This window comes from Oryzias latipes, chromosome 8 (genome assembly GCF_002234675.1).
Source record: "Oryzias latipes chromosome 8, ASM223467v1".
NCBI lineage: Eukaryota > Metazoa > Chordata > Actinopteri > Beloniformes > Adrianichthyidae > Oryzias > Oryzias latipes.
The window spans coordinates 16,323,145-16,344,483 of record NC_019866.2 but is presented as its reverse complement, the minus strand read 5'-3'; the positions used below and the strand labels follow the sequence as shown (position 1 = coordinate 16,344,483).

At 39.3% G+C, this 21,339-nt stretch overlaps 1 protein-coding gene across 1 annotated transcript in view; it reads right to left on the bottom strand.

The window, feature by feature from the left end:
* Positions 1-21,339, bottom strand: part of grin2a (glutamate ionotropic receptor NMDA type subunit 2A) — a 196,156-nt gene that overhangs the window by 67,050 nt on the left and 107,767 nt on the right. The window contains exons 3-4 of the mRNA XM_004071747.4: positions 15,590-15,756; positions 6,803-7,231 (exon numbers count right to left, since the gene is read on the bottom strand). Coding sequence (XP_004071795.2) covers positions 6,803-7,231; positions 15,590-15,756 — 596 coding nt within the window. The remainder of the gene's footprint in view (positions 1-6,802; positions 7,232-15,589; positions 15,757-21,339) is intronic.

The window sequence follows — 21,339 nt, the reverse complement described above, 5'->3', positions numbered from 1 at the left end:
CCTGGGGGAGCGGTGAGCTGCAGCTGAACCGCGCTCGGGAGGCAGTAGTGTTAAGGGCCTTGCCTAAGGACCCCCACTGGGTGATGTTAACTGCTGGATTCCTGCATGGTATCTTGTCACCTTACCAACCGAGCCACCCAGCCACATTTAGATTAGTTACTGTATGAATGTATAACTGATGATTATATTGCTTTTGTGTATTATTTCTATTTGATTGCTTGAAATAAACCATTTCAAATCAAATCAAAAAATCAAAAATCAAATCAAAAAAATAAAAGAACAGACAAAAAACACTGAAGCTAAAGCTCTGGTATAAAAAAGTTAAGATCCTCAGGATTGGAGACAGCCTCCTTGTGCGTACCCAAAGGAAGAAGCTGATGACACACTGTAACATAAAACAAAGTGCCATTCAAGCGACCAAAGAGGACACCACTTTTAAACACAAACAATGAAAAAAAAACACCAGACTGCAATTTGCCACAATCCGTGTTGACAAACCACAACGCTTCTGGGTGAACTCCCTTTTGGACTGATAGAAGTTTTGGCGCAGCGCACCATCGTCATGTTCCCAGACAAATCGGAAGTGAGCCAAGTTAAGAACACTTTTCCCCATATTAACCTTGGTAGAATTATGGTCTGGGCTGCTTTGCTGCATCTGGCAGAGGGTGTGTTGAGTCTGTGGATGTATATCATTTTTATGGCCACTTTACCTGTTGACATGTGCAGAAATTATTTCACTGCAGTGATTTTATGAAATAACTTATTAAAAAACTATATTAACCCATTGGTAACACATAATTGACCTCTATGGATTTGTCAATTGTTTGTTTTTAATATATATTTATATCTATTATTATGGTGATTTTTTTTAAAGAGACCAATTTTCATTGATTTTCAAGGGGTAATTCTATTCAATTACATTATTTACATGAAACATATACAGAATTTCAACATATCAAAATTATTCTGAATATCATACGGATAAAATACACATAGATACAAGACTTAATTGCTAATCCTATTACTTTTGTGCTTGAGTTGAGATCCTGTGCTTGAGTTTAGTACCAGCTTTTCCTTTATTTAACACTGGAACCAAACAGAGCTATGTCTCTTACGTTGGGCATATGAGCAGGGGCAGTTGTTCAGTTGAAAATCAAATTTCTGGGCAGTTAAACGTAGGAGGAGTTTACCCCCGTAATTATTTTTAATTTGGTTTATTTATTTTTTACCATTTATTTATAGTTACAGTGTTTTTGTTTTCCAGTCAGCTATTATTATTAATATTTTGTGTGTATGTGTGTATAGCACACTGTTATTTGTTTTGTTTTTATTAATTGCTGTAGGGGAAACCCAAGGGGGCTACCACCATGGGAGGGTCCCTTGACTGTTTAAGTTGTGATGTTTTGAAATGTCACTTGAAACCGTTCAATAAAAAAAATAGATAAAAATAAAAAATAAAATAAAAAACACTAAAATCCTTAGGTCTAGGGTTTGCATTCTTTAGATTACGCAAATCAGCTGATTTTGTCATGAAAGAAAAGCAGCTTTGTGTCGTAATCCAAAACTTTATGTTAATAATCTGTTGCATTTTGGTGCAAAGAATGAAGAGAATATGAAAAGAATTTTTTTAACGCATCACAATCAGCTGATTCACATTGATCATGCAATTAGTTAGAGTTATCCCACGTGACATAACCCAAATCAAATCCAGCTACTTTAATATTTTCCGACTAAAGTAGTCTACAGCGCTTCACATAGAAACATTTTCCAATTTTAAAAACCAACAACACAAAAAAGAAAAATATATAAAATGTTTAATGTTTCCAAAGCGAGAAGACTGATTGATGGTGTGGATGAGGGTGATAAGAAACACTTGCACTCCCTTTAGGATGTGGCCTCTCCTGTCTACGACCCTCAATGGGTTTGGACAACCAAAACCCAACCAAACCAAAACCCCGTTGAACACCCCGTACAGGTTCATGTGACCTTACAGCATGTTGAAGACTGTGTGTTATTTAGGTGTCACTGGTGACATCTCCAATGTTAAAGGGTTAAACTGTATTTTGGGTTATCAAAGCCAGAATCCTTACAGTAATTTTAGACGACTTTTCTACCAAACAACATATTACTATGATTTTAATCCTGAGATAGATTAAACTATTTCTCTAATGTCTTTTCTCTGCATTTTATCGTCTAGATCATTATCACTCGGTTCCATTTGCATGGTTCCACCATAAAAATATAAGCAACTAGTGTCTCAGATAATAGGATGTAGACAGAACAGGAAGATTATGTGTGTGTGTGTTTGGGTAAATGCCCATTGAACAGGTGGACTGATAGGGTGTTGCTAGGATACAGACACGGACCAAAGTGTGTAAGCTGCAAAATGACAATATTCAACGCCGGGCGAGTGTCCCTGCAGAGACACACTCAAACTGTTTTGCACACCTCAACAGTTCTTCTGGCTCCATTCTCTTTAGGTTAGAGTCAGGGCCCACAGTGCACAGCTCACTGCCTATTTTTTTTTTTTTTATTGTCCAGCCTTCCTTTTGTCTGTAGCCTAACTATTCATCAGGGGGGAAGGAGGAGGACGCAGAAGGAGGAGAGCCGAGCAGAGATGGAGCACCCATAGAAATGAGAAGGAGTATAAAGATGAATGAGGCTGAAGGGGAGACGTGGAATAAAAGTATGAGGAGAAAAGATAGAGGGCCCTAAGCCAAAAATACCATTGGTGCTATTTTTTTAACCCTTCCATCTAATGTGGAGGAAATAATACAAATTGTGTGGATATTAAGAGAGAAAGAGATAAGATTCTATTAATACTACTAATAATAATAATGATTGATGTACGTCTTCACCAAATTTCTTCAAAAGCCTAGTAAGATAAATTCTTTCAAGCTGCATGAATTTGTCATTCACATTTATCCCTGTTAAGACAAGGACTAGTTAAGGCCCTGATATGCACTGTCAGAGATACTTGTGTGCATGCTTACAAAAGCTGCGTGCCTACGAGGGACAAAGAAAGAAGTCTGAAACAAAGATGGAGGCTACTGCTTATGCTGATTTAGGATTTTTTAAGAGGACCCAGGGGTTAGTCATTATTTGAAATGACAAGCAGCCTCAGGTGGTATTTGTTAAGTAAAGCATGAAGGGTGAGTGTACAGAGAACCATAGATGCTAACTTCTCATTGCCTCTTGCTTAACCCCTTTTGCACGGCTGTGTAAAGTTAGTTTGAGGAGTTGTTTGTTTCAAATTTGGATAGTAGGCTAATTCTAACACCGTATTTTATACACAATTAGGCGCAACAAAATATAAGGCACATTAAGCGAGAAAAAAGAGTCAGAGATAAGTCTGTCAATCAGACTTTAATCACATTAACACAAAACCTTGTTAGAAAACACGCTACACGTTAGCCACAATAGAAGCGTTAGCGTTTTTACAATACCTGTAACTCCCAACCTTGTTTGTAACACGTAAAAAACACAGACAGATACAGCTGAAACAAACATTACACGCTAACTCCCAACTTTGTCAGTAACATGTAAAATGCTATACATCAGCTGCCTTAGCGTATTCGTGATAATGTAAAGCGGTAGCCTAAGTGAGACAGCAGGAGGTGCCATCGTGCGGTATGAGCTCCCTGGTTTGAGGCTTGTTCCCTATTTTACCCTCATGGGACACCGTATTTGGTGGTTTGCTTTTTTACTCTGTGCAACGCAGTGTTTGGTTACGATTTGGATGGTAAGCACTGTGAATTGCACCCTCTGCATCATAGTTAAATAACTTTAAGCAATTATAACGATGTTTATTGTTACAATGTTTATGCAAAAAAAATGTTTATTGAGATGTTTAGTTGGAACCTGAAAAGGTTTTGGGAGTTTGTTTCATTGTTTAATATGAGCGTGCCAGCTTTAACATTGGCTAGGCTTTCATTTGCTTATTGTTTGCTATATAGTTATTTATGCATTTTATTTCTATGCTTAGTAGCTGCTAGAACACAGGAATTAGTTCTCTTTTTTGTTTTGTTTAATGTGTTTATTTTAAATTTGCATCTACGGTTTTGCAGCACAACCAGAATTAATTCATATATAAGGCATCTGGATTATAAGCCACTGTTATCATTCAAAAAAATGAAGGCTTTTATGTGCGCCCTATAGTGCGGAAAGTACAGTACATTCAGGCCAAAGAAGCGCTAGCTTTGGGTAAATCTTTTTTTCAACCATCTAACTTTCTCTTATGAAATATTTTAGCCCAGTATTTTTATTTTCCATCATGTTTGTAAAGCCAACTTGGCAATTCTATTACTTCCAAGCTTTTAGACTTTTTATTTTGTTTGTTTTTCAAGAATTTTGAAGATTCCAAAACCTTTAAATGTCACTATCCAGTACCACTCCCATATACCTGTACCTTTTTGGTCTTCCTGGACTTCTGCACCATTCTCTTCTCTAATAAAGCTAATGATTATCACCTCCTGTTCCTCAATTCTCTACCTTTTCCTGTTCGTAGTAGATTTCTGTGTTTGTTTCTGTCAGTTTATCTACCTTCACACCACTGGATTCACCACTGCAAGGCAAACTATGAGAGCAGTCCTACACACCTATTTGTATGAAAGTGTAACCTCCAAATATCAGCACCAGAAAAAAACAAAACAAAACAGAAATTACCTGTCAGACAAAGTTACCACCATCACTCTATTCCCCCGCACACACTCGCACACTGATAAAGAAGTGCTAAAGTCCTTTAAGGCACAGTTTTCACCACAGCAAGGTGAGGAGTGCACTGTAAATCTGTCATGACAGAATATTCTCTAAAAGGATTGGGGGGGGGGGGGGGTCTGACATCCATGTGCATTCTGTGTCGAGCACTTGCTGCCGTGGCAGTGGCCAGAGCTCTTAGTTGATCATTTGTCCCCAGTTTGTTTTTGATTTTAATTTTCTTCTCCTCTGCAAAACATGGTCTTCTCGGATATGTCACTGTGGATTTATTATCAAAGCCGTCTGGAGGGAAGTCGGTGAAATAAAACTTCAGTTAAAGCTCACAGTGCACGGAATGAGACAATCTTTTCCTCGATTTCTTCTTTGTTCAAATTTGATGTCACCAAAAAATCAAGTTTTACTCCATTCTAATCTATTTCTGAAGTGCAAAACCCGTCTTTTGATTACATCAACATCAAATTACAACTGTCAGATTATCGAAGGCAACAGTGGGAAGCATGTACTGTACATTTGCGTGTACGTACCACCTCTCTGTGGGTTAGCATGCATGCGCCGGGAAGGCGCAGCTGACTGGCTCACTGCCCTGCCCTAACATCGGCCAATCACGTTTCTAATGTGCTGGCCCTGGAGTCCCATTGGCTGAGCCCTCTCACCCACAACATAGCCATCTGTGGGCAATCATCACCTCAATAACCAACGGCAGCAGTAGAGCGTGCTGTGGACATCGTCAGCTGGCTCCTAATATTTGCTTACTCCCCCCAAACGATAGCTGGGTGTGAAAATGAGAAGGATTTCGATGTTGAAAATGATTGAACCCTCCAGATGAAAACTAAGAGCGCCTTGACTCATGGTCATTATATTAACCAAAAGTAAAATGATTCTTTGTTGCTCGCACAACACAAACATTACACATGTGATAAGAGCATATTAGGAATGTGTGTATTTAATAAAAAAAAAAAACCTCCGTTGCTAAGGGAATCCAAAACTTCACTTTTTCTGATTCTTCTAAAAATTACATAAACTTGTTTTTAACCCCCCAGGCTACCAAAAAAAAGTTGTAATGAAGATACACAGAAAAGCCACTATTTTCTGACCAGGGTGGGAAGGCCAAAAGGGGGCATGAGGGCATGTAGCGGTCACTACACTGAGGGTGGGTCAAATGGAGGCGGCGAGGGCGGGGCGCCATACCTGCAAGCCATACAACAATGTTTGCTTTAAATTTATAAAGCAACTTCTTAAAACTCTGTGATCAATCTTCAAAGGCAAAATAGACCTCCAACTTTTGGCACATTTGGCAATTTTAGGATGAGTATTTCTCCTCTTTTGTGTCCAAAAATACCAATCGAACATTTCTTCACAAATATTCAAAGTGAAGCGAAACATACTGACATAACTGGTATCTTTCAAACTAGAAAAATATATTGATATACCTTTTTTTAGGCGATACAAGGAACAAAATCTTCATATCCAAGGCTGCAGTTTTAAGTGACTACTGAGAGAATATATTGTGGATTTCATATTTGTAATGACACCATCAAGTTCTGTCAATTGAACAAGAAAATATTAATTCCACACAAAATCGTTACCAATAAAAACAATATTGGGATGTAAACACGGTTTGTGCGTGTCTGTTCCCCCCATTTGCCAGATGGAAAGCAGACAGAGCTGGCAAGACCTGCAACATCTCCCACTGGCTGCTGCGGCACGAATCCATAACGGGAAGGAGAGCGCAGGAGAGGCGATGAGAGATGAAGGACAAAATGAGAGGGAAAGCAGAAAGACTAATCAAGGAGCTCCTTTGTTTGGGAGAGCACTCGTTTGCAGTGGCCCCATGCTATTATCCCAGTCTGAGTCTGTTTTTTTGCCTCTCAGTGTGCTGCCTTAAAAACTCCCTCATGCGTTTCTTTTTCTTTTTTATCTCAAACACAATCACTCCACCAAGCTTCCATTCAAAATCCAGTGGTGTCTTACCCATAAGTGAACGCAGTTTGTAAATTTTCTTAGTTATATATACAAACATAAAGCGGTGCACTCGAAAAACTTTGAAAAATATTGTTATCTTTACGGAAAATAAATGGTTTCTTACTTATGGAGTGCACTTGGAGGCAACTTGGTGGTCTTCTCCATTTGCCCGTAGCACGATGTCTTGGCTTCAGGGATGTCCCCATACTCTTCCAACATGGCTGCTGCTGCTGACGTTATGATTCCAAGACCATCACGAACTCGAGCCTCCAACGGGTAGTCCCAGTCGTCGTATGACACCGAGATCATTCCAGATGGAAATGCTTCTGGGGTTATTTCCGGGTTCCCTGTAGTGAGCGACGGGACGATCCAGATGTAACCAAATCCAGTTAAGCCCAGGGAGCGAGCCTCGTCCAGGATGTAGACCGCCTCATCTTTGGAGCAGTAGAGCAGAACCACCGGAGACTGGACTTTCTTAAGCATGATCTGGGACCGACTGTCCTCCTCCACTGCATCCAGAGTGATGATGTTCTGCAGATCCCAACCCACAAAACTAAAGCAGGAAGAGACAGAAATATTGAGATATAACGTAAATTAGTTACCGTTGAGGGTGGTTTGAATACATTTATGATCGCTGAACCATTTCTATAGACATTCTTACATTAAATGGTGTAACTCATAGCATTCCTAATCCTGTAGACTGCGCTACAAATGCTAAGAACTAGTTTACACACTACAATACAGTAGGTAGTATGTTTTGTTTTTCTTAGTTTACCATCCACCAATAAATGGAAAGAAGGGCTTGCCACCACTAATGGTGCTGTCTCAACCTCATAATGGTTAATATCATGTGTTTGTATCCATGGTCTGTCTTGTAGAGGACATTTAACTCTTCAACAATGGAGATAGCATCAGCAAGATCTAATTAACATAAAAACGTTCTCTGATATACTGTAAATCTTCGACCGTTAATGGGATCACTGTAAATCAATTGATTCTGACGACTTTTTATATTGGCTTTGCACTGTTATGCAACACTTCACTAAATTTAAGTGCTGCATACCAATGCAAAGCTGCTTTTCTCCACTTCACAATCCCCTGTAAACACATTGTTTGAGTGAGTGGTTGAAGAGTTACAATATTCCAAAGAATGTCAACACTGGAACTAAAACTCCTCTGCTAAAGACTCACTCTAATGAAAATTGGTGTTTTGGGTGTTTTTATGTGTTTTTGTAGCATTTCTTTCTCATGATGGAGGACATATTTAAAGAAAATTGAGATTAAAATAGCATTTCTGAGTGTTTCTTTATTTAAATTGTTATGAATCATCAGTAGACAAACAAAGGCTGTTTGGAAAAGATCCTATTTTTTGATGTTAAAAGTATGCTGGGCGGGCCACAAGCTCCCAGTACGTCTTTGTTTTCCTCAACTGAGCTGGAATCTGGTTCAGAGATGTACAGCTGGATAGCTTCAATATTACTCACCATTTTTGTTGCACTGGTAATGTTATGTTGGGGTTGATAGGAACAACAAAGGGATGGATGATAAGAAATGAAGGCAGGCTGACTTTACACCAAGAGTCCCACCCACAATTCTGAGATTTTTGATGAACTCCTGCCGCTCTGCAGAAACTATGTCCTAGACAATGATAGTTGTTTTTTTTTTAAATTTGGCTATAAATGGCATAATCAAAATGAAAGACGACTGGGAACAGTTACAGTAGATCAAAAGATGATCGGAGCTGGTCTTTAAATGGTTAGAGCAAATTATTTTGTGTATTACTCCAAATAAGTCCACATGTAGTAAAATAAACATATTATTACATACAAAAGACATTTTTATTTACGAACAACCTTTAAACAGAGTACATGACCTTTTGATTGACAGATGACAGTTGAATCGAGAACTCTGAAAAAACTTGTGGAGGGTGTATTTGTTCCACTCTATCAAATTTCTTGAGTTTCATTGACAAAATAGAGCAATACCTGTATAGCTGAAAAAACTGCTTTAAATCCACCCAAGACAAATTATTGGGTGACATCACAAACCACTATCTAATACTAGATTAAGCCAACTCTTTAAGTGGATCATATGGAGGTTTCCTGTCTGAGAACAGAATGTACCAACTACACCTAAAAAGGTGTCACTGTTTTATCGTCGGGAAAAACCAAAAATGTTGAAGGTGGACCTTTCTTTTACATGACATACCAAAAGAAAAGGAAAAGAATAAACAAGCTACGTCTGTTGTCAATGCGCAAATTCAGCAACACATGATAAAACAACGCGTCTGTAACATTTGCCACCAAGGAGGAAAAAAAAATGTTTTACTCCCCTTTATCATCAAAACCACACAGCTGAAGACTCCGTTTTACTAATTGAGAAAGAATAACAAGTTAGAACTAACATAACATAAAACAAGTCCTTATATTTAGATGGCATTTTTATGGCAGTTCTGGTGCCATTTAGCTCAAGAAGATAGACAAGGAAAGTAATAAGTGCTCATTAAAAAAAAGTCAATATATTCTTGTCATACATTGAGACTGGCTGCCCTTTTTCCCACAATGCTCTGAGTGATACTATATCAGGATCCCAGGACAGGGAGCTAAAGAGCAGCATGACTAAAGGTAGTAGCACTTTTCTTGGCAATTAAACACCATCATATGTCATAAACTGCCACAGACTGGCGTCAGGAGTTAGCAGTTAGCAAGAGGCAGGAGAGTGCAGGACCAACGTGAGTATTACAAAGTGTGACAGACATCAGGGAGATAGAGGGGAGCTGTAACCTTCATGTCGGGAATCCAGCAAACGACAAGCAGGGTAACGTGAGACTTGGGACTTGCCGTCATCTTCTTGTTGTCCAAGGGTATGACGGGTCTACATGTCTCAAAAGCCCAAGGCCAATAGTAGCCTAACGATGGCATGTAGCCTCTCACAATTGAGGAAGGAGACTCCATAACAACGACACTATTAATGGCCAGATGTAATTGTGTTTGGATAAAATACTTTGAGATTCAGCTTCCACTGAATGTTGATATTCAAATTAGTACTCCCTGATAACCAAATCAGTACATGACCTGTGTAATCAGTACTGTAGTTTGGCTCATATGCACTCCTAGATTTCAATCTTTGAGGAAAGCTACACAGTTGGAATGCTAAACTCCCGTCCAGACGTGTATTTTTGGTCAGATTAGAGCACCGGCACAGACACAAGGTGCAGAAAAAGCTAGTAAATTAAAGCAATTCCAATCGTCTGGACAAAGTATGTTGTGTCATTTAACCATAATGAACGAAAACATTAATGTGCCTCGGTTCAAATTCACTACACTCTACAAAGCACTTTAATTATTTCCTCAGGCACCTGCAGACTAACCAGTGGTTTTGAGCAAAAGTGTAATAAACACAGAAAAGACCTGCAGTGATGTTATAATGGAAAAAAAGAAAGTGGTTTGCAGTCTAGCATCTGAAAATGTGATTGTTTTCGTATTTTCCCAGTTTATTGAATGTATTGAAAATCTATTGGTGAATCAATCAATATAACTGATGGGAGCTAATTTGTGTTCCGGTTTCAGTAAAGGTTTGACAAAAGTTCACAGTTGCACAGTTTACACCAGAAATCCGCTGATTGTAATCAAGAAGGCCCACTTAATTCATCTAAGTTCCTTAAGATACCTACACACTGGCCGCGTGTGGCGAGTTCAAGAACGTGCTATACGCTGTTTCATGAAGAAGCATCCAGCTGATGACACAAGACAAGCAAGGAGATGCAGACAGGGGCTTTTTCTTTTTATGTTTTTTAACTGATTGCTGGCGTTTTTCCACCACCTACATTTGATAGAGGCTTGATGTTTCCAGAGTGGTGGGCAACTAAGGCAGAGGGAAAAACCGGCATGACTTGGAGAAGCAAATCAATAACTGAGAGGATGGTGGTGTTACCTCTTGAATGAGGTAGATTAGTGATAAAATCCACCGCTATGTGTGACCAGGGCCGTTGTGGTATAGGCAGTTGATGCAGGAGGCTGGCCTGAAGCTGTCGAGGCAACTTAGCCATTTGGCAGGATCCTCATTGTGGTCACGTACTCGGCTACGTACTGGGCTACGTCAGCCTAAGTGGCATTGAGTTCAGACAACTTATGTCCCACTGAACAGGAGCTAGGATCAGTGATGATGCCACAAGGGATTCTGGTGCAACAGGTTCTTTAGACGAGACAGTGCATCAGCCTTTCTGTTCTTGGACCCTGGGCAAAAAGTGATCAGGAAGTGAAAGCATGAAAAAAACAGGGACCACCGTGCCTACCGTGGGTTCAACCGTTTAGCGTACTTCATGTACTCCAGGTTCTTGTGGTTCAACCAGAGAGGGTTGAACCTACCCTTCGAGGAATGCCTCCACTCGGAAAACGCCTCCTTCATGGCAAGCATTTCCTGGTTGCCCACGTCATAGTTCTGTTCCACTTTGTTATGATTCCAGGAAAAGTAGGAGCACTGGAACATCTTGGCTGGCTGACCATTACGCTCTGAGAGCACAGTTCTGACTCCTGTGTTGGAATGCACACACCTCCACAATGAATCGCATGGTCGGATCCAGGTGATGGAGGATGGGCGCCTGGGTAAAGCGCTGTTTCAGCGTCCAGAATGCTTCAACGGGCGCTGGAGTCCAGAGCAGTCGCTCGGGAGCGTACTTCAGGGGAGAGGTGAGAGTAACTGTGCTGAAGTAACGAATGAAACACCGGTAGAAGTTGGCCAACCCGAGAAACTGCTGATGTCCTTTACTGTGTACCCGCAGTGTGGTCTTCCATTTATCCCCTGCTCGAATGCGGATGAGGTTGTAGGCACTCCTCAAATCCAGTTTCGTGAAGAAGTGAGTTGTGCAAAGCTGCTCCAGAGCTGCAGGAACCAGAGACAAGGGATAAACGTACTTAAGAGTCGCATCATTAAGGCTGCAGTAGTCGATACACGGCCTCAGACCGCCATCTATCTTTTTGATAAAGAAAAGCCGGCTGAGGCTGGAAATGTTGAAGGTTGGAGGAAGACCTTTGCTAACTCCTCTCAGATTTAGGCCAGCATGGCCTCCAACTCATGCTGAGAGAGCGTGAACACCCGTCCTCAGATGGGCATAGTTCCCGGCAGAATGGTACAGTCGTACGGCAGGTGTGGAGGGAGCTGTGTGGCATGCTGCTTGTTGAAGGTCCTCGTATTGAGCTGGTAACCCCTCTACCTCCCCTGTCACGCTGATCTCTGCGAGGGTGGTGGCTGCAATCGGCCTTGATGAAGAACAGTTTTCAAACTTTACTGCGACCTGAAGGCAGTGGAGGTGAATATGAGTCCGATCAGTTTATAGTCGGATCGTGCCTCTCCAGGATGACGGACCATCGAAGGGATCGATGGCAAAGTGGCGGAGAAACTAATGATGGTGATCCGATGAGATGACTACGATGTCCTGAGTCAGGAACCGGATCTGGCCCGACCCCAGGGGCCTTCCGTCGAAGGCGGTGACAGCCACCCGGGTGTCGCAATAGAGCAAAGGGACATCATGAGGATGAGCAAAAGCCAGGTCAATGAAATACCCCGCCATCCCAGATACAATCATAGCCTTTGTTTCCACTACGCGGTAATCAAAGCATAGGGAAATTGGAGTAAAGTTGAGAATGGGTTCACTCAGTAATTTTGCAGAGCATCGTGGGAGGCGATTGGTACAAGTGTTGCGAACACGGCCAGGCTGACCGCAGTAGAGGCAGGGGTTCTCCCAGAAACGCCTCGAGAATTTAGACTGGCTGAGACTACATTCTCTCCCTTTAGTTTACAGCCCCTCACACAACATTACAGGTGTAACAAAAATGGTGAGCAATATTGGAGCCATCCAGCTGTACAATTTTGAGCCAGATGCCAGCTCAGATGAGGAAAACAAAGACGTACATGGATTTATTTATCTACAAGTTGTTGCATCAGAATGGAGTAGTAGCTTCGACGTCACACCTTTCCAAGAATTTTTTTGTCTGCTCCTGATTTACAACTGTTTGAATGAAGAAATACTCAGAAATACAACTCTAAGCTTAATTTTCTTAATATTTTTCTTCTATCATGAGAAAACGGCTACAAGAACATGTGTAAAAAACACCAAAAATAAAATTTTGGGTCTTTGGAGTGGCTTTTTTAAAAGAAATTTAAGGTTTAAAAATGTCTTCTTAGTTAACAGGGTTCGTACACTTTTTTTTCAGCACTTTTACAAAACTTTTCCATTATCTTTCATAGAATTTCCCAAACAAAAATGAACACATTTCAGCCAGACTATTGTAGTGGGCACCGCAAAATCAAACCAAGACACATATTAATAAATCCAAGTATGTCTGCCTTGCCAATAAAATTGAAGCCACGTATCAACTGTAAATATACTTTATTCAATTGAAAAAAAAAAAAACATGGATGATATTTGTTTTATATCAATAATGTATTGGATTTATCTGTGCTTTTCCAGATGCTCAAAGCGCTTACAATGTGTCCATTATTCATTTACACTGGGTGATGGTAACTACTAATGTAGCCACAGCTGCCCTGGGGCAGAGGCATGGTTGCCAGTTTGTGCCTACGGCCCCTCTGATCATCACCGGGACATTCATACACATTCACACACCAGTGGAGCCACACTGGAGGCAGCCGACACAACAGTTGGCTGGGGGAAGCAGGGATCGAACCGCCGGCCCTTCAGTCATTGGACAACCTGCTCAACTGCCTGAGCCACTGCCGCTTTTTTTGATATTTTTTGTAATATTTTTAAGAAATCACTGATTCTTGAGAGTCAGGACAAAAGACCTTTAGAAAAACCGAATCTTTTCAAAGTACTGTTCATACTATTCAAATAAATGTTTTGATTTTCATCATATTTATTGTCTTATAAATTTTTAACCCTAATTTTTAATTTGATGTAAATGTTAAAGACATAATGTTTTTCAATGCTGTGACCTAATGCCAAGGAGAAGAGCAATAGCATAGGGCGCCTAATCAGCAGTCTTACATTGGAGCAAATATATCTTAAAAAAAAGTCATTATCTGGACAAAACATAACACCAGTATTCACAATTCCTTTAGATCTAACATAGTGAGTGAGTCAATACATTATAAGTCAATTATTATTATCCATAAAAAAAGACTTTTTATGTGGGACATGTTTTTTCCCAACTCTCAAGAATAGGTGAACTACAAAAGTAAAGAACAATAAACTTCCTAACCTCATCTGCTCATGAAAACTATAAGATGAGCTGCAAATAATAGTTGAAAAGCCACGAAGTGTCTGTGTCAAGGAGATGATCCGTTCTGTTAATGCGCCCGTCACCATATCGCCAGTCAGTTCCTCCTACTTACTTTATCCACTAAAACTACAGAACAAAACATTGGATGTAGTTCTATTGACCAGTATGGACTGTTTGTTCTTGTCTGTGGTGATGGAGAAAACGAGTCACAGCCGGAGTTTGCCTTGATGTGAAGAATGCATGTGAAGCTGCAGCGGCAGGCAGGGGTTGTCATTAAAGGACAGACAACAGTTTCTCAGTAACTCATCCTGTGTAATATCAAATACATCACAATAACTCATTATTGTTAACCCTTGTGCTATCCAATGGGGTCAAGATGACCATTGACATGTTATTCCTACAAAGGTGGATAAAGGTGAAGAGGATATCATGGAAACCAGTGAAGATCACAAATCAAATTTCAGCGCACTGTCTTGTGGGGTCTAGATGACCCAACTCCCAACGTTAAAGTGCTTAGGATATCACAAGGGTTTTAAACAAACGCTACAGAAATCACTGTTGTAGTCCTAAAAAAATATATTAAAGCGAATTCTGAAAGAAATGTGTTAAAAAAATCAGAAAATATTATAGCATAGTTGACGAAATTGACCACACCCAAAACGTTTGCGTCCAGCAGGTCACCCACAGACTTTACTGCTTTGTTTCCAATGTTGTTGCTGGGATTAACTCACAAACAAAATAAATATACAGTTCATACTGGGAAATATTTATTGCCTCCCCAATGTTTTGCTCTGTAATGTTAGTGGATAAAGTAAGTATGAAGAACGGCTTGGCGATATGGTGAAGAGCACATAAACAAAACAGATAATATCTATGACACAGACACTTTGTGGCTTGTCAACTTTTAATTGCAGCTCATCTTAATAATTGAATGCAATATGCTTTCACAGTAACGCCCTCATTGCCTGTTTTAAAAAGTTCTCTGACTAAAGCGCTATGCAAATAAAATGTATTATATTAAATCTGTCTTCTATGTTTTTATTAATTATTTTATTATATTAGCTCTGTTCTTATTAACTGTTTTTGCTCATGTGTTGTAAAGCGTCTTTGTGTGCCATTTAAAGCGCTATACAAATACAATTTATTATTATTATTATTATTTGACTGCCTGACTTCTGCAGCGTTTGGCAGCTGTCGCTGCTCACCAGCCCCGCTTCTCTCATGCTGCTTATGTCGAAAGACTTGGAGCAAAGTCTGCATTTTGCACATTTCTGGTGCAAAATGCATTTCAGGGTCTTTCAGTAGGCACAGTTGATACCTCTCCTTAAGAAGTCACTTGTTAACATTTTGTAGCATTTCACGATAGTAAGGTGAAAGCGCCATGCGTTCAACTGACGACAGCTCAAACTGCTTTACGGCAACATTAATTCCCATCCCCGATCGCGTGAGGTTGAAGTCTTAGCACAATTTAAATAAGAATCTCATGTTAAACTATTTTTTAACAATTTTTTTGCATCTAAAATATAAAATTATCATGTTTTTTCCAAACCTTTACAGATGATGTCGATTTTTACAAACTTTTCAAGGACCTAGAAATTGTATTTTCAATTTCCAAACCTTTTCTAGGTTTTTCATGACTGTACAAACCAAAGACTGAGAAATTTTCCCACCTGTTGTCCACTGTGGTTTTTAGGATGTTTATGAACTCCTGATAGCCGGGAAACTTTGATGTGACAATTGAGAAGATGTGCCAGTCATACTCCTCCATGATGTTCAGCATCAGCAAAGCCTCCTGCTGGATGGAAGCACCAAACTGGAAGAAAGTCGACTTTACATCCTGAAGACAAAAGCAGGAGAGACAAAGAGGGGAGAAGTGAAAAATTAAGAAAGATATTATTATTATTATTGGGTCACAGTTGAAAACCTTTAATTCCATTTTGATACATCTTTAGGCACAGTCACACTCACTCCTTCTCCTTCAGCTCATCTAATAAATTTCAGTTGCAGTAAAATGCATGCACAAGAGCCCCAGAACAATTCAATTAGGAATAAATTGGATCGGAGAGGTACAGACAGGCTGCAGAACTCTTGTTCTGGATTCCACTCCATAAAACCTGAGAATCATTTAACACCTAACTCGGATGTGAGCTCGGATGGTGCAGACAAGCACTTTCATTTATCATTTAAAATGATTTAATGTCATGTCATTAGTTGAAATGGGACAAAATCTACCAGGATGAACTACAGATCAGATTAGCACACCAAAAAAAAAAAAAAAATGGAAATATTAACGCTAATAAATCTGTTTGTCTGCTGGGACCGGTTTTAGCTAATGCAGATACATTAGTAGAAAATGTTTGATGGTGTGTGAAACACGTCTGCAGCGACTCTCTACAGTGTCACTAAAGTGGAAAAAAAGAGCCGTCATGTGTTTGTATGATAAGCCATTTAATGCTTATTTTCTTAGATATTTTAACTAGCTTGCTAGTTCAACTGCAAACTTATTCATTTTTCAGTGGATTTCTAAAATCAAACAACAAACTGCAACTAAACTAAAAGCACAATTATCTAACACAATACAATTTTACTCCAACCCCTTTAATTTAATTAATTTTCTAATATTAATTTCATTAATATATAGAGTTTCTCTTTATATATAGATAAAACAATTTAACCAAAAATCTTTACTGACCAGTTTGCTGTTTCTCACCAAGATTGAAAATGTTTTACTTGCATTTTGGTTGTAATCCATTGATATTTTTAAAAACATGTTGATCACACACCATTCAGAAAGATTTACCACGCTATGGCCACCCCACTGAGATCTACGGCCAATCCCGGTGACCCCGGTAAAAATGTCCCAAGCACGTCGTCACACTCTAAATCTCAGGAGCAGGCCTGCCATGCCACTAGGTGGTAAAAAGCCACATAAATTACATCGGGATGCCTGATTGGTGACTTACAAACTGTGGCCTTCTTGGCAGGAATGTCCTGTTCTTACTGGGCCTGTATGGGTTTTCTATATGGTTTATGGGGGATTTGTATTAGTTTTCAACTTTTAGCAAACAGAACCTTCTGTGCTGAATCAGTGAAACTGTTGGGTCACTTTTCCTAAACTTTGGTTGCATCACGGTATTAGTTGATTAGAACTTACCATAAACATGTAAACTTGTTTAGGCATCCTTTCAGGGAAACCTATTCCTCATCAAAACAGATATGATCTTTTACCCACGGAACTATAAATTATTACATTTATACAGTTTTTCTAAAAAGATCACAAACCTTTTGCCTTAGTCACATGAACCTGTACGGTGGTTGACTCTTATGGGTACTGGGGTTTTTTGGGTTGTCCAGTTGCCCGTGGAAAGTTGTAGATAGGAGTGGCTGCATCTTAAGGGGAGTGAATGTGTGTCTTGTATATTCCTTTATACTCATATGGCCACCTTAAGGGATGTCATGAAAATGGGATAAACCATGGCCGTGTGTGTGGTAAATGTATCGTAAAGTATTTGTAAGGATAATGTAAGTAACACAAACTTAAAACACATGGGCAATGCTTTTGTACAGTGCCCTAACAGCACACTCTGGCTCTTAGTAAGGCGTGTGCACTGACTCTTTACTGGCCACTCTCAAATTCTGCACGCATGGGGTGTGCGGGTGATACCTAAGTGCCCCTTGGATGTCCACACAAACTAAACTCTGACTGTCTAATTTCCTTATTGCTAACACTGCATCCAGTCCAGCTCTGATGGGCGGCTGCATCTTTACGTAACTCAAAAAGTGCGACGTCGGAGCGAGGCTAAATAAATTGCGGGTTATCGCGTGAACCTACGTTAGTTTGGCGACTCAAGAGGTCGGCAGCAGAGCCTGCTGCAGCCGTCCGTCACCAATGTGAGCCATTAGACCGCTCCGGTGGCTGTTCCAGAGCTGGACTGGCTGCAGTGTGGGACCCTCGCACAGTTTTTTTAGAGGGTTGGAAAAATGAAAAATCCGTAACTTCCTGCGTCTCATCTACTTCATCCCCAATTACCCCAACATGTTTTTTCAGTGTCCACTCTGACCCATAGAAAAATATGTGCATGAACATTTTTACTCTATGGGCTCACAGTGGTCAATGATCCCATTTTTTTTCCGCGACCACCTGCATACCCCGTACAGATTTGCCCCCTTTTACAATACAGCCCGTATCCACCCACTAGGGCAGTAATGACTAAGGCATGACTGTGATGGACTGCATTGATACAACACCAAGACACAATGAAACAAACAAAATTAAAGTGTAAAAACAACATCAAAAAACAAGGGCACGCCTGGTAGCTTTCATTGTAGTGAGAAAAATACGTTGTGTGAGCTGCCAATCAAATGATTTATTGATAAGTCACAGTACATCCACAACAGGTTCTATGGCAATTTACTGGCCTGTAGGTATTTGCATTCATAATAGCAATGAATAAATAGGTTAGCAATTATTTTGAAAGGAAAATTGCAGCTCAATGATGTTATATTCATAATTCCATTACATGCTTCCATTTAGCTGATGCTTCAATATCATTTGGCTTTTACCCTTTTAACACTTTTACTTTTTTTAAGGGGGGGGGGGGGGGCATGTGACAAAGGTCAGACAAAGTTGATGCTGATAAAAAAGCTTTAACTTCAGCTGTGAGTTCAGAAGCTCCATAAGTAAAGGAGGAGTGATTTTTTTTTTTACCCTGAGCTTGCTCTCATTATTTCAGATGTAATAAATCATCATTAAGGAGACTTTGAAACTTTAAGGAGGAAGCTTTGCCTCTTGCTCTGCTTTTAACTCTTAATAGTTGCATGCAATTCGCTTTACCTTTTTGTTGTTTTAAATTTTTTTAATCACATGAAAAGCTTCATTGCTCATTGTCTGGCAGGTTTAGGGAGGGACGAGTATATACAGCGAGATCAGCTTTTCCTGTCTTAAAAATCTTTGTAAATTAATTTCCAAGTATGTTATCTGGGAGATTTATTCAGTTTTCTATGGGGCTAAGTGTTCTCCTTAGGCTCCCTCTCGCCGTGCAGCTTTGCGTGTGCGTGAGCGCTCTGATGTGGTCGACGCTGAAGCGATGTTCGAGCATGGTGGGACATGAGGGAGGTCATGCTATAAGACTTGTCATTCCCTGTCTTCGTCACAGCAGCTGCAGATACTCCCACACTTCGCTGCAACACACCAAGAACTGTTCACAAGGCCACTCGCGAAAATATGCAGAATGAGGTCAAACATTTCCTTGTGGCTGTTTATGGAACTCTGCAATTTAGAAGTGCTTCCTGATTTTTTTTTTTTTGACATCAAACTCTCAGATATTGATTACGGTAAAAGAATGTGTTTAGAAAATGTGTTTATATATTATATATATATTATATATATATATATATATATATATATATATATATATATATATATATATATATATATATATATATATATATATATATATATATATAATATATAAACACATTTTCTAAACACATTCTTTTAATCAATACCCAAAAAAAATATGAAAGCATATTTTTTAGGTAAAAGTTATATTTATTTCATAAACAGGGGCATCACTTCGAAATTTGTTTTATTTAAGTGTTTCTTTATATTTGTTGTTTAAAGTTAACATTAAATGAATTTTAAATTAAAAGACATATTTATTTAGATAATTGTTATAATTTATCCATAAACAGGGGCAGACTTTCAAAGTTTTCTTATTTGTTTAAGCTAACCTTATTAAGCAAAGATTGGCTTAACACACAAATGTGTCTTAAAATCACAAAATAAAAAATGTAAACTTATAATTTCTTTTAGATTTTCTTTTCTTTTTAGACAACAGGCAAAGTTTGTCAGTTTGATTAGAATATTATGAATTGGTTTACATTATTGGGTAAAAAAGAATCACTTTAATTCTGAACTACATTTATCCCGCAAGTGCTGTCTATGTGCATCATTTTAACTTTAAAAAACTTTTCTTTTCTCTCTAAAGAAAGTTTCTTTTACTTTACTTTCCAAACGATAAAAGTGTCTACATCTTGTTCTCCCTAAAAGGGGAAAACATTGAATCCATCCCAGGAGAGGAAAGATACAGAATAAAACCTTGGCTCTGATCTTACAGTAATAAGCCATGGCTTCAGAACGATTGGTTTAGTGAATGACAATCGATTGTCTTTGCGCTATGCAGTTTTCTTCTGGAAAACTTTGATTTCTGGTCTTCTTGCCAGTGTTGCTTCGTCCACAGGCCTGAACATTCCAGCAGACTCAGCATTTTTGCAGCTTAAGCACTGCACTCTGTGACAGCAGCCACACCCACTGGAACATTATAATCTTCTGGACTGCAAAGGTTTGGAGTAATGCACAAGATGGAGATGAAACTGGATTAAGGTTCAGTTACATTAAATAACCTTTGTTTCCAGCATTTCCGGATGTTTTTCTAACAAAAGAAATGTAAGAAATCCGCTCTGATAAACATATTTCAGGCTTACATACATTTTTTTTTGGTACAAACTGGACTGAGTTTAATAAATTATTTTTTTCTTGTTTCGTAAATCTTCTGAAATCATAATTTGATGTTATCCTTAAGTGACTGAATTTATTTGGGAATGATGGGCAGAAAGACAACAATGAGTTATGAGCTGCGATGTCAGACAAAAACAATCATGCATTTCACTCTTTGTACGTAGGACATGTTTTCTTTTCATTCACACTTTTAGTCAAAGATGTTTACATATGAAAGCCACATTCTTTGTCTACCCCCCACACCTCCATCATTCTTTGCGAAATGTCCCACGCTGTTGCGTAACTCGCGCACACACACACACACACACCTGCCCCACGAGGCAGGACAGCACGTCTGCACGGAGATCGAGGAGGGGGTTTAAAAATAGCAGTGCTCATATCCTCTGCCTCTGAAAACGTCATGAACTGTCTGATCTGATAACACACTAAACACACACACACAAATAAACACTCACAAATGAGACAGATGAGCCTGTCAGGAGGTGTTAGTTGACTTTTGGTAGAAAAGCAGCAAGTTTATGGCAAAACCTGTCTATAATATCCTGTCACTGCCATGGATTTGCTGTCTGCGGCAGCTTCGCTGACTCCATTGAGAGGAGGAGGAAGAGAAATGACAAAGATTCCTCTGTGGCCAGTTTCTAAATATAAAACAGCAAAGCACCAAAATAGCAGCAGAAAAACAAAAGACTAAGCAATAACTGTGAGAACAAACGGAAAGGAAACACGAGCACAGATGAGAGGCGTCACTATTACCATCGTTTAGGTGTCACAATACAAAATGTCTTTTACAAGAGGGTTCCTTCATATAAGCTCATCAGTCCTTCATAAAACGTTATTATACGACAGTTCAACTGCTTATATGAATTTTTTGGATGACTTTTTAAAAATGTCTGAAAGGTG